This window comes from Perca flavescens, chromosome 11 (genome assembly GCF_004354835.1).
Source record: "Perca flavescens isolate YP-PL-M2 chromosome 11, PFLA_1.0, whole genome shotgun sequence".
NCBI lineage: Eukaryota > Metazoa > Chordata > Actinopteri > Perciformes > Percidae > Perca > Perca flavescens.
In genome coordinates, this window is record NC_041341.1 from 27,776,963 (window position 1) to 27,791,123 (window position 14,161).

At 42.1% G+C, this 14,161-nt stretch overlaps 1 protein-coding gene across 4 annotated transcripts; it reads left to right on the forward strand.

Annotated features, from left to right (window-relative positions):
- The first annotated feature begins 953 nt into the window (after positions 1 to 953).
- On the forward strand, positions 954 to 14,161 carry cfap65 (cilia and flagella associated protein 65). 4 transcript variants are annotated; one of them, XM_028591350.1, is made up of 35 exons: positions 954 to 1,061; positions 1,423 to 1,499; positions 2,111 to 2,298; positions 2,433 to 2,532; positions 2,962 to 3,128; positions 3,275 to 3,483; positions 4,136 to 4,272; positions 4,353 to 4,578; positions 4,765 to 5,033; positions 5,219 to 5,413; positions 5,554 to 5,792; positions 5,899 to 6,055; positions 6,215 to 6,343; positions 6,443 to 6,694; positions 6,792 to 6,931; positions 7,066 to 7,150; positions 7,773 to 7,919; positions 8,104 to 8,269; positions 8,470 to 8,598; positions 8,712 to 8,925; positions 9,174 to 9,302; positions 9,531 to 9,621; positions 9,754 to 9,839; positions 9,985 to 10,051; positions 10,314 to 10,424; positions 10,730 to 10,921; positions 11,283 to 11,441; positions 11,613 to 11,750; positions 11,956 to 12,072; positions 12,252 to 12,386; positions 12,469 to 12,519; positions 12,645 to 12,865; positions 13,079 to 13,210; positions 13,393 to 13,794; positions 13,930 to 14,161. In XM_028591350.1, exons 2-35 carry the CDS (start codon positions 1,425 to 1,427, stop codon positions 14,006 to 14,008), a joined length of 5,334 nt encoding a protein of 1,777 aa, XP_028447151.1. In that variant the 5' UTR covers positions 954 to 1,061; positions 1,423 to 1,424; the 3' UTR covers positions 14,009 to 14,161. The 4 variants fall into 4 exon arrangements, with proteins under 4 accessions (XP_028447151.1, XP_028447152.1, XP_028447153.1 ...); XM_028591351.1 differs by having other exon boundaries at positions 8,104 to 8,257; XM_028591352.1 differs by having other exon boundaries at positions 6,476 to 6,694.

Below are 14,161 nucleotides of genomic sequence, written 5' to 3' on the forward strand. Positions count from 1 at the left end.
TAAATATAAAACTGTATGCATGTATGCATGGGTGGGGTGGGACAGCACTTTCATGGAAGGCAGTGGATGCAGAGAAAGAAACATTAACTTGGAGACTCGTGTTGTAAAGAGTGTCAGTGTTACATTGTTATCAGCATCCTGGTCTGTTACAAATGCTGGACAAATATTCCACCAATATTTGTAACTTTTCATATTTATATGTATATTTTCATATTTTTAATGAGACAAGACTTTACAAAATAATGGATTCATTTTCACCCAGTTAAAGATTTAGGGCATTAGGGGTGGCAAAGAAAAAATGCTATTGTATGCTACTTTATTACTGTGTGGTCATGGATCTTTGTTGTACAATATTTAACTCATTGTTTTGTATTATCTTGTTAAAACTGCATGTTATATTTAGTTAAAACCACACATCCACAAAGACATGGCTGCATGTAATGTATGGTATTTAAAATGTACTGTTGATATGGCATTTTCCGTGTATTTTGTAAACTATTCTCATATTAAGTGTGTTATGTTGTCATTGTCAATATACGGTAATTTAACATTATAGAATTTAATATATTTTACTTTTAAAGCAATAATAGTGTTTTTTGTTGAGAGGAATTATTTGAAAAATAAAATTTAATTCATGTGTGTTGGGTCCAATAAGTTCAGTCTATGAAGGGAAGTCTATTTATGACATGTAATACAATGTTGGTAATACCCAACATCGTATTACATGTCATAAATGCTTTAAAGTTATTATACATGTAAACACCATAGACAGCATATAAGAAGGTAAACACTCCCCAGGTTTTATAATTACCCATAGACTCTATGTCTTTGTAATTACTATACAACCAGTTTGCGAATTGCATTTGTCCATCCTCAGCTGCCGTAATTACTATGGTGATTTCAAACAATTGCTTGTTGCCTTGGTAACGCCGTGGTTATGGACAAACCTTAGACACCCATTCCGGTGACTGTTGTAGCTAATATAAGCGGGGGTTTTATAACTAAAATGGAAAGAATATAAAGTTGTGAGCTTTATCGTTTGGCATTTGAACCTTTATAAGGTAAGGACACGTTATTCTGTTAGACCAGCAATGTTTAGATTCGGTTGAATTTTTAATATGTTTAAGCTGTCAGCTTTTTAATATTACTCCCTGTGTTAGCTAACGTTAATAGCTAGCTAGCTAGCTAACGTTATGGTCTTTATTTACGTTTATTCCAAAACGCTCTCTCAACGTGGTTTTATTTAGCTATGGTTTAGCTAGATACTTCTTAGGATGAGACTGTAACGTTAATAAATGTGTCAACTGTGCGAAATAACAAATCCTAGAATTAGAAACCATGTTAACTTTCCTGTAACGTTATTTAATACTTTGTAAATGTCTAGCTAGCTAAGTAGCTAAATGTCTTCTTGTCATTTTCCAGGCATGTTAGCTGAGTCTCTGGGTCCTGATCCCTTGGCTTCAGGAGCAAAATGGAAGCCCTCTGGGAAGAATATCAAAGTAACTAAAGTTTGGCTAGAAACAGCTTGTCATAATGTAGCTACAACTTGTGGTCAACTTTTCCTTTGTAACATAGCTTCATTTGGTCTCATTCAACCAGTGTGTTCAATTTGATCAGTTACTATATTCCTCCCTGTCCCTGAATAAGAAAAATGGCCCATGAATAATACATACTATAACTATGTATTATATTGACTTTCTTCTCTGCCTATGTATATATCCCTACAAGAAAAAACAACAACCAGGAAGTCCTTAATTAAATGTATACTTTGTGTCCTAAACATTGACTGTAAAAAATCCTAAAACAGTTACAGCAGTTACACATTAGCTGGTTTCTACTGGTGGACACTGCACTAAAGTAAAATTTACCTCATTTTATTAAAAAAAAGAAGTTGTTCTGAAATAATGACACGTGCAAAAAACATTTTGATTATGAATGATTCCGTCCGTTTTTACTGGTCTTTCCCACAATATATTTTGGCACAACATTTTTTAGTCTGAATTACACAACTCACTGCTTGTAGATATTGTGGGCTTTTTTGATATAGCTATCAGTATAACTATTAAAACATCACACACTAAATGTTCTCCTGCAATAACCCACCCGGCAGGATCCAGGGATTCACCAGAGGCAACGGGGTGGAAAGTACCGGCGGGAAGCTTCCAGCCAAAGAAGCTGTCTCTTAGGGTTGGAATTGAAGCCAGAGCTGGTCTGGGAGGACTGGGACCTGGGAGGAGAGTTCACTGAGACATTAGTGTTAAAGAATATTCATAGCAAGCTGCAGAAGCTGCACGTCAGGTCTTACAAACACACATGGACACACACACACACACACGCACACAAATGATGGGTTATTGTTTACTTTCAAGCAATGCAATGTCAATTTGCTGAGTATCCACAGGTTATACTATCCTTTCTTTGTCCCCTCACAGGCCGCCACTGTCCAAGTTTTTCACCTTGATTCCCCAGATAATTGTTCTCAGCCCGGGGACTTCGTTCTCCATGCCAGTCAGCTTTAGACCAGTACAGAGGGTAACACATCAAAAACTTATACATAATTTCATCTATTAATATATCTTATCAGTATTTTGGAAAGTATTCTGTTCCAGGGCTTTTTAATGTGGGCTGAATTCAAACTTCTAGACAAATACATTTGCAGTCTTACCATTAGAAATGGTCAGATACTATAAGTCAAAAAAATATAATTAGTGTGAGGGAGATGGGACCATTGCAACAAAAAGGAACTGAGATCATTCTAGACCATTATTATTTTTTATGATTCTGTACTCTTTGTTGAGCGGAAAAAAAGTTGAACAAAGTGACTTACAGCACCACAAGAAGCATGTATGGCTTTAAAAAGATGAAAGATTATTATTCACATAATAGAGAAGTAACATGACTTAGTCCTCGTGTTTCATGTCTTCTATCTGTGTTGGTGTGTCTGTTTGTCTGTCGGGACAGTGCGAGTATGAAGACAGCATTGAGTTTCAAGGTAAAGATGGCAGTTTTCAAGTATCCCTCCGTGCCACCATTCCCTGTCATGCCCTGGAGGTGCCTGACTCTGTGCTGCTGCCACTTTGTGCTGTTCAAAACTCTACTACGACTACTTTCCTGCTGAAAAATGTCAGGTACATAGGAGTGTGTGTTGAGACTAATGCAGAAGAGTGGGCGGGATAAATAACTTGGGAAGAAAGAAAGCAGAATGCTTTGTATGAATATACTTAAAGTGTGTTTGTGTGTTCATGTTCTTATGTTTGTGTTTTTCTTCCCACAGTAAACTTCAGACATGTTTCCAGTGGGAGTTCACAGCACCGTTCCTACTAAGCCCTGAGCAAGGCCTGTTGAAGCCTGGCCAGGAGTGTCACATCACTGTGCTCTTCCAACCACAAGAGGCACTGGTGTACCAGCAACAGGCCAACTGCAAGTTTGGAGAAGAAGGGGACAAGGCAGACAGCTGCTGCATTGTGCTGCTGCAGGGACTAGGTACTTCAACTATAAGCTGAGACAGGACAACATAAGATTAATAGATCCAGACAGATTTTTGATACAGTATATGTAGTTAAATAGATTTGAAAGGTTACCAATAAACTTACCAGCTTTGACAACATAGACGGACCCATAAATCAATACCAGACTGACTGTAATCAGTACCTAGACAATTACAATTTGTGATCCAAATTTAAACAGCTGGTTTTGGCCTACTACCAGAATCAAATAATACAACTTTCTCTCAGCTTGATTGCTGGTTTTGTTACATCAGTAATATTAGTAAAATTGAAAAAAGTACACCACAAAAACAATAAATGCTCATTTTTAATGTAGAACTCCACTCCTTATTTATGTTTGTGAACAATATATCATTAAAAAAAATGACTGATCTGACCGTAAAGCAAAGAATTTAAGCCACTGATTTTACCCAGTTGTTCTCCAGTCTGACTGTGTATAACCATGCATATTTGAGCAATGACACATGTTCCATATTTGCTTTATTTGAAGCTATACTGATATGCATCTGTATTATTGATTGAACCATGTGGCAAGGGGGTATATAGTTATTCTCAGAATACTGTTTAAAAGGAGATGAGGAACCAATACTCTCACTCTCCTCTTTTCTTGCCTCTGCTTTTCCTTTCAGCTAAATACCCATGTCTTCAGCTGAAAAATCCAGGAACCATGGATGAAAAAGAACAGTGTGGTAAAGAGCTGCACTTTGGCTCTGTGGCAGTCGGGCAGAGTTTGCAGAAACACTTTTACATCTTTAACCCCTCCCCTGTGAGTAGTACACAAAGATACACAAATGTACACTCTCAGTTACCTTCCCTCTGATATCTCTTGTCACCTCTCTCCTCTAGGTAACTGCGTCTTTCTCTCTTTCACAACTGTCCAGTGGGGCGCCTTTGTTGGGGTCAGTGTTCAGCTGTGATGTGCCCAGGGGTAAGGTGGTGCCTGGAGGATCATTACGGGCTAAAGTCACCTATACTCCTGCTGTGGTGGATAGTGTCTCTGTTGAGTACTTATCTCTAAAATGTAGAGGAGCGCTCAATGAAACTCTGATCAAACTCACAGGAAACTGTGTAGGTAGGGGCACACGGAAAGGCACACACATACACAATCTATATATATATATACATATAAAAAAAGGTTTTGCAGTCTTAGAAAGGCAGATAAATACTAGCATTATTCTCCAACTTTTTTTTAAATGAAAAAGAAAGGGTATCTACAATTGGATACATGTGTACAAACATGATTTATTTTTCTAACTAGGTCCCAACGTCTCCTTGTCCTCCTCTGTGGTGGACTTTGGCTGTGTTGAGGAAGGAGGAGCAGTCGTACAGACAGTGGAGCTGGTTAATTCTTCGCCTGTTGAGGCTCTCTACCAATGGGACCTCGATTGTAGTGGGAACAGTGTGTTCAGCATCCAGCCAGCAAGTGGCACTGTATGCCCACATAGCCATACCACACTGAGGGCAGTCTATAGGCCCACGCAGCCTATTGCACATCACAGGAGAGTGGCATGTCTCATACTGCACAGGGTAGGAGTCAATATGCAGCAAACACACCATTATAACATTCACACACACACACACACACACACACACACACACACACACACACACACACACACACACACACACACACACACACACACACACACACACACACACAAACAAGACTATTTATTCTAGTTAACACTAGATATGTCTAATCTCCCCTGTAGGACCCCATGTTCCTTGACCTGATTGGTACCTGTCACTCAGAGCTCCAGCAGCCAGCCATACTGAAACCTGAGCACTTGGTTCTTTACAAGCTCCACTGGTATCGCAGACAGGACCTACCAGACACTCCCAGTGACATGCAGCAGGATCATAATGTACCCTTGGACCAAAAGGGAGCGCTCTGCCCAGTGGAGGAGGCAAATTGCTGATTTGTCTAGATTTTAAATATCTTATCAGAAAACATTAAATCACGCATGGACACTAGATGTAACCAGTAAAGGGCACAGTATAGGTTTTGGTATTGTCTGTCTGACTCTTTCTCTGTGTCCTTTTCTAGCAGTCACCCCAGACACCAGACAGTGCTGGTGTTGTGTGCAGAAATCCCATGGAGGAATATTACCAATCCTGCTTAGGGTGCATGGATCCCCTCTCTTCCAGCTCTTCTTTGTCGTCTCTACATGTGTCTGTGATGCCCAGTGAGCTACTGTTTAATTACAAAATGTCCTCTATTTTGTCTACTTCATCCACTTCCTCTCAGCCTGTCTCCATCACCAACCACACCAGGGAGAAACTCAGGTATCCATGCTTGCACTGGATTGTGACTTCTCACTATGGCACATGTTTAGAATATCTGTTTTTCTTGCTCAATCTGGTTTTACTATTGCATGTGATTCTGCTCCAGCCTGGTGTGGACTGTTGCCCAAGACTCTCCGTTCACTGTCTCTCCCCCATTATGTGAGCTGGCTCCACTGAAGTCCACCTCATTCAGGGTGACCTATGACCCTAAGCAGCTCAATACTTTGCACGGAGCGCAACTCGAATGCTTTGCATTCTATAAGGTAATAATGATCTACAGTAAAAATTCCTTCACATCGAGTGATTGTGCATGTCCATTCAAAATGTGTCTCCAATCTCTGTTGAGCATAAAAGAAAAACTTGCAAGACGTCATGCAAGATGTTTTGCTGCCACTCTTCTCTTCCTTCTCTGGATGCTGCAGGACAATCAAGACCTAGAGGACCAAGTGCTGTTACCACCCTGGTGTGTGACTGTCAGAGTCATAGGCCACTCCTTTCAGCCCGGCAAAGAGCATTTCATCCCAAGCTGCTCTCTGATGCCCCCTCGAGTGGTGAGACAGCATGTTACAGCATATCTTACTCTTTCTGAGTCTCTCATTTATGTATAGTTTTGTCATTCTCTGGTAACTGTAATATTCTGTTCTCTCAAGGTGTTTCCAGCACTTAGTGTTCTTTCCCATCAGACAGTGCTCCTCCAGAATTGTGGAGACCTGCCCCTCACTTTCTGTCTGGACCACAGTTTAAACCCTGCCTTGGCAGAATCTGTGTTTGTTGTGCCGAGCTGTGGTCTGATCCAGCCTGGGAGTCACCAAATCCTCGTGCTCAGAACAACTCCCACAGAAAACAGTCCTAAACAGGGGTTCAGTTTACACCTTCGGCTCAATGCAGCTAAACACACAAAGGTACTATATACACTACACAGGGACACGGAGGACAAAAGTGGTAGCACTCACCGCATGCAGGTTATTTTATCTGTGCAAATGTCTCTGTGTCCTTTAGGAATTGACAGTTGTCAGTGTTGTGGAACAGATGCGTATGTCTCTGGAAGGAGACAACAGTTTATATTTCCAGCCAACAGCCGTGGGCTCACAGACGCAGCGTTCCCACCACATCAGAAACCTCAGCTGCCTACCTCTACGGTTGGTTGCCATAATGGTTGTTATTCCAGTGCTGTACTTGGGACATTTTTCCATGTATTGTTTGTTGTCTGGTCTTTTCCCAGCATCATTAATCTTGTCTACAGCTGGCTTTCTGTGATTGTGCTTTATGATAGATTCCAATGGAGCATTCCAGAGCCAGAGCAGGAGCTTATCTCTGTTGAACCAGATGCTGGGGAACTGCATCCCAATGAGAGCTCGGTGAGAGGCTGAAAGAATCATAAATACATTTAATGCAAGCAGATATTGTGCAAGTGATTTAAAACAAATATGAAGCATAGCGCAAGTTCTGGCATGTCACGGAGTCAAGCTATTATCTCAGCTCATAGAGTTCCTAAGCCAGCACACCAGCTGATGGCTCAGCTGATGGCTCAGCTGATTCCCTCTTTTGATTGGATTTCCATATAGCGCGCTCTATTTAAACTGCTTTTCCCAGCCTACCTTGCTGCATTTCTGCTAGCGCTTGCGACCCACCTCCACCCCAGCTCCACCCCAGCTCCTCCTTTTAAATTCATGTTGTCTGACTTAATCAGTGTTGTGTCTCTGTCATTGATGCTGTACCCTGTGGGGATCCTGCACTGCTGCTCTCCCCACTTAAGGCTTTCCATACATGCACATGGAAGGGCAGGGAGGTGTGCTCTCCCTGCCTCATGCTTTCCACGTATGCACGTGGAAGTGCGGGGAGGCCCCAGAACAGAGCCATACCGCCAAATACAAATTGCAGATGAATGAATCTATTTTGACAAAGTGGTCCTGACTGAACTTTGCAACTGACTTTATTTACCTTCTTTAACTTTTTGTTTGTGACTGGTTGATGTTACAGGTTCAGATATGGTCCTTCAGCCCACTGGCAGAAAAAACATACACACTCAAACCCACTCTCACCTTCTGGCCGATCCAAACTCCTGGATGTAACAAGTCACACCTTACCCTTGATGTGGTGGGGATGGGTGCGAAAGGCTCCATAGAGGTGGGTCTTTGTCTTGTGTGATTTTATGTGTGTGTGCATGAGTGTATGCATGTGTGCATGTACTAGAACTATATTTCAATTTTCAAGAAAATTTCAAATGAGTGTCGCACTCATCTTTTGGAGCATGAATTACTTTTGAAGGGAACCAAGCAAAGCAGTGTGTGCATGTTTTTTTACTCCCCAGGCAGAGAAAACAGTTCTGGATGTTGGGGAGACTCTGGTTGGAAGCTATCGGTCAATTCAGGTTCCTCTGGTGAACAACAGCCCCTGTCCTGTGTCCTTTTGTCTCTCTGTACAGCAGATACTTCTGGATGAAGAACTTACTTATGACCCCGAGAGTGAGCCAAATGGTATTCTCTTTTGTGAGGTCCTTACTGTCCTTTGCGTACTGTATTTACATGATATTGATTAGCTCTCAGCAGAGTAGACTTTAGCATGGGCATTTGTCAGTAAGGCAAATGAAAAGTCATCCCTGCTGACTACAAGTGATACAGATATACAGTAGTTGAACCAGTGTTATGGATCAGCTGTGTCCTGTCTGGCCATTTAGCCCTACAGCTGGACTGTGACAGGGGAACCATCGCCTCACATGCCACAATGCTGCTCCGATCCACTGTCAGGCCACACAGACGAGCCCAGTACCTGTGGACCATCAGCTACCAGATGCTGAATGCCAGTGGTAGATAGAAAACACAGACAATACAAACCTGAATATATTCTGCCTTTTCGTTTTCCATTACTTACTGACTTACTGCTCTCTTGCTTTCTATATCTATCTGTCTCTCTCCCTAGGGTTTGTGTCATCCCCTCCCCAAACAGTGTGTGAAGTGCGAGCTCAGGGTGTGTTTCCCACCCTCCAGGTGATTGATGTGTGGGGGGGTGGCAGTGTGGGCAGCCTCAGCAAGGTGCATCTATGGAAACTCTTCTCACTGGACAGACTCAATGAGCACATGCTGTCCAACCCCTCCCCTGCAGAACTCACTTACAGAACCCCTACCAGGCACAGGTTAGGGGCAGAATATATGAATACTCAATAAAATGTATAAAAAAAAAGATACAGATCAAGATAGATTCATGTTTTGAATGTCGTCATTATTGTGTTTCATTCCATATTTACTATCATAATTTGATTGTTTATTTATTACAAAAGAGAATGAAATAATACTTAAATGATATTTGTTTGAATAGAAATCCTGTATTTACATTGTCAGGATGTGGTGTGTGCATGACCATGTTTGCTCTTCCTGCCTCTAGTCTGAGCAGTTCTCCTTCCATCTTCACCAAAGTCCTGTTGGATTTTAACTTCAGTGCTGCTCCCCTGACTTCAGAGCCCTCAACGTTTGTGTTGATGTTTCACAACCCTGGCTTCATCCCTGTAAACTGGTAAGCAGACTGTAGAAATGTTGTCAAAAATTTCTCAATTTATGTATACAGTGCAGAATAACATACCAGACGTCATATACAGCTAATCATTTTCCATTTTACTGATAATGAAAATACAGGTTATACTCTTAGAAATTGAGCTTGATAGGGACAATTTGAATAGACTTGTGTTTCTTCTAATCTTTAAATCTTTGATTTACTGATTTTTGGGCTTCTCTTCAATATTAGGGCATTCTTGTTTCCAGAGGACCAACAGATAGAGTTGGAATACTGGGCCGAGACCGGAGAGTTTAGCAGCACTGAACTGCACCAAATGAAGGTCAGGCCTGTCTTTTCTTTATATACATTTAACTATATATTACTAAATATTCTGAGATTCTCACATTTCAAAATATAACTTTTTTTGGATAGATACAGGCACAAAGCATACATATATTCATCTCGTTGACAGGTTCAAGACAACCACCTGTTCAGCATTTCTCCCCGTTCTGGAACTTTGCTCCCTGGCCAGCAGAGGGCAGTACACTTCACCTACAGGTCAGAGATTATCGCAAAAGATACAACAGCACAGAATGATAAATCAGTCAATTTAACGATAATAGAAAGGATGAGGGTTAAATCTAAAAAATCAGTTTACACAAATAACATGTTCCCAAAATAATCTCAACTTTGTCCTTCACAGCCATGACTTTGCTGGGACAGATCGGTTTCCTGTCGTGTTTAAACTTTCTTATGGCAGAGAGATCTTGGTGAGGCAGAACTGCATATGAATTTACACGAAGCCCATATTTATTCAAGTCTAACAACACAAAAACAAAATTACCTTTCTATACTGGTAGAATCAAATTTTCAAATTCCACAGTTCTTTCACTCCAGTAGTGCTATTCCTGTATTATTCCTTTTATTTTCTGTAGGGCCTGAGAAATGCAGTAATCTAATATATCATTAAATTTGGTGAAGTTGGATAATTTATTTTAACTTGATGTGTATGTGTTGTGGTTCTGTGTGCAGCTGAACTTTCAGGGGGTGACGGTGGAGAGAGACAGACCCTATCTCCACTTTGCCTCCAAGCGACATGTCTTCACTTCTGTAACTATTGGGAACTGTTCTCCTCCGAGGCAGGCGCGTGTTTAAATTCTCCAACATAAAGCCTATCAGCACTGGCGTATTCACAGTGAGCTGAAATGTATTGCAATCTAGTTGATAGCATAATATTTCAACTCATATTCACTGAAACAGCTTCCACAGATTTCTATTAAACTTACAGCACTGGTAATAACTGTGTTTGGACATCCATTATGGTCCATTGTTTGACCGGAATGTGTTCCTCTCTATTAAAAATACGTGTATTAATACTGTTAACATTACAACCTGAGCTTCTCTGAAAGGCTAGACAAAACCCAGGTGACTTGGCATTTGTCCTGCAGATGTATGAACTTAACAATGGCGGTGCAGTGCCAGTCCGTTATGAGGTGGACATGGCTGTGTTGTCACAGCTGCAGGTGGACAACTGTAACCATCCGTTGCTGTGCTGCCTCAATCCAGAGGGAGTGGTCCTATCTGGGAAGACGGCCATGCTGGAATGGATCTTCTCTCCATTAGAGGCTAAAGTGTACCATGTAAGGATCGAGCCATACATTGCCTATCTTCTGCTGCCCTCTTACCACAATCCCCTCAAACCTTTCATACAAGTGGTTCGGGGAGCTTTTATTGTAGGCACCATGTTTCTCTCCATTGTACATGTTTTGTCCATAGCATTATAATCAAGTTCATAGCAATTTAAAAATCAAGCTGGAACAGAAATGTAACGAAACAGCCACAGAAGTTGGTTTACTTAGATACACAGATAAACAATTTTATGTTTTGTTTTTTTTAATTCATTAAACTATTTAGAATGGCACCTACCGTATCATTTACACCATTAGCATTACCTACATGTCCAATCTCTGTGATTTTGAGTCCGTTTTTGTGTATCACCAGATGGATATTCCTATCCACGTCCAGGATGGGCACTCTACGCTGGTGAGATTTGAGGGATGTGGGTTAAATTCCCCTACGCTGGGCTCCATAACACCATTTGGCTACAGTGATACTAAGGCATCTGAACCCTGTGTCCAGAGGCTGCCCTTCCCGGGACAGGTGAGAGCACTTCTTGTCTTTTCAAACTATTCTTTTAACTTGAATTTATTCTGCTGAATACCAACAGTCTATTTCTTATACGTTTTCTTGTATGTGTGTCTTTGACCATATGTGGGTCTATGTATTCATCTCAGTGTGTGTGTGTGTGTGTGTGTGTGTGTGTGTGTGTAGGTGCTATTTCTGTCTGAGGACAGTGTCTGTCTTGGCGACATCCCTGTGTGCTCACGATCTTCAAGAATCCTCTTCCTGACCAATGTGTCCCACACAGACACTGTCCACTATACATGGGACCCGCAGAGCAATCAGCAGGTACAGGAAGGGTTACACAGCAGATCATCCCTCTTTGTGCCGGACTGTCTGTCATTCGTAGGTTGTATATCAGGGATTCTCCCCGAGTTATTTTGGAAATTCTGTTATCTGTGTGCCCAATGACATCTCAATCCAGGCTTTGAGGTGAAAGTGTTAAAATATCACTGCTGACCAGGTTTGCATGTGTGTCTGTGTGTTGTGTCAGGTGGTGCAGATCCATCCAGATCGAGGTAGTCTGTGTCCAGGGGAGAGTGCCCTTTGTGCCCTTACCTTTACCTCTACTGACTACCCTACTGCTTATCAGCTAGATATCATCTGTCAGGTAACACAGCAAATTTAGAGCTGCATTAGCTGCCATGAGGTTTGTGCTTTTTTTGAGCCTAGTGAATTTAAGTCCAACATTTAATGAATTGGTCTCTACTCTCCTCTCCTCTCCTCTCCTCTCCTCTCCTCTCCTCTCCTCTCCTCTCCTCTCCTCTCCTCCTCTCCTCTCCTCTCCAGGTTATTCAGGAAGCAGCGCTGACTCGTTATCATGATGCTTTACAGCGCTGGGAGGAAGAGAAAGCGAGACAGCAAGATGAATTCATTATAACAGACAAAGACCTTAGACAAAGTCCAGAAGTTCCCATTGATAAGGTCCTCCCTCAAATTCAAAGTCATGTATTTGGCAGTGATGTAACAGTCTTCTTCACCAAATTCACTCTTTGTCTTGTTACAGGAACCTGTAGCAGCTCCAGTAAGAAAAGGGCCACCACTCAGGAAATACAAGGTGGTACTCATTGGTTGTAAATATAAGGCCTGTCTTGCGAATAAATATTATTATTGTCAAATACATTTTTAAAGCCTGGCTTCATTTTGATTGCCCCTTTATGTCTTGCTTTCTCTCCCCTCTAGACTCTTCCTCCTATCTGTGCCAGTGCTAATGGTGAAGCAGTGGTCACTATGTGTACCAAGCTAACTAGAGCTGAGCGGCGGGCGCAGCGAGAGACAGCAAAAGCCCGGAGATGCCCTGAACCCCCCCAACCTGCTCTGCTGCATCTGTGGGTTACAGCACACTCCCACTTGCTTCTGGAATACCCCCCACACTTCCCTAACCAGTCAAATGAGCACTATAGGTAAAGCATTCTCATACTATTCACAACCTCTGGACTTTGATACGCACCTTTTATGTAAGAATGTCCTTTATACTTATGTTTATACAAAAACTTATTTAAGACTTATTTTAGATTTAGCAAATACGTTGTGACTCCTGTGAAGCATCCAGAAAATCCTGATCTCCAATCTATATGTAGTAGCAGAAACATTTGCATCTCTGCTGTCTTCCTAAGATGCCCCAGCTCAGTCAAGCCCCAGCAACCTGAAGCATCTTCTTCACGCACATCCCTCCCTGCTGGGCTGCCTCCCCCGACACATGGCCCTGATAGAGATATCACCATGCATGTACTCACCTCTCTGCTCAGGTAACAGTTACACAGACACCCAGGAAGTGTTTGATATTAGATGGAATTTTAGTGTTCATGGAGATAATTGAATTTAAAGTGAGGTTAAGAGCATTGTAAGAAATGGTATATTTGTGTGTGTGTGTGTGTGTGTGTGTGTGTGTGTGCATGTGTGCGCGCCCTCCCCCTCTCTTCTTTTCCAGTGGCATACTAGATGATCCAGCCTTCACCCAGTCTCTGATTACTTTGGCATCCAAGCCCATCACCTACCAGCTTCGAAAAACTAGTCCCTCCTCACTTCCATCCTCCCTCCCTTCCCCTCCCTGTCCTACACCTTCTCACCCTACACACCAACGTCAGGTTCTGTTGAGTGGGACAGTGGGACAGAAAGAACAGCACAACACAGTGGACAGTGAGGGGACTGCGGGATGTTGGAGAAACAGGCGCACAACGCAAAACACACCACACACTGAGCATGTGCCTGCTGACATGACTGAAGATGTTTTGCTGAACACGCTCCAGAACCTGATGATAGAAGCTGTCAGAGGGGAGCTTGTCCTTACAGCGCATCCCCGCACTGTTATCCTGCCACCTTTTTCAACCAGGTATAGACAGACACACACTGCACACACACTGCACACACACACACAAAACTTATGTTAGCTCTGGCAGTGTTACCTCTCTATTTGTTGCACATGTCAGATATAACCAAATGGCTAACATATTGTGTGTTCTATAAGATCCAGGAGGACGTCCATAGCCATGGCCGAGGAGGAGAAAGTAGATCTGAGAAACAGAAAGGAATCCGCAGTGACATAAGTCTCACCATCTAGCCATCATCCCAGAGGTCCAGCTCCCTCTGCTGTTTTCATTAAAATCCAACTTTTGTTCATCCAATGTTCACTTTGCGCTAGTCTATATCCTTGACGGATTTCACTCATTTAGGCCGGATATCCGTTACCTTGGGCTTCC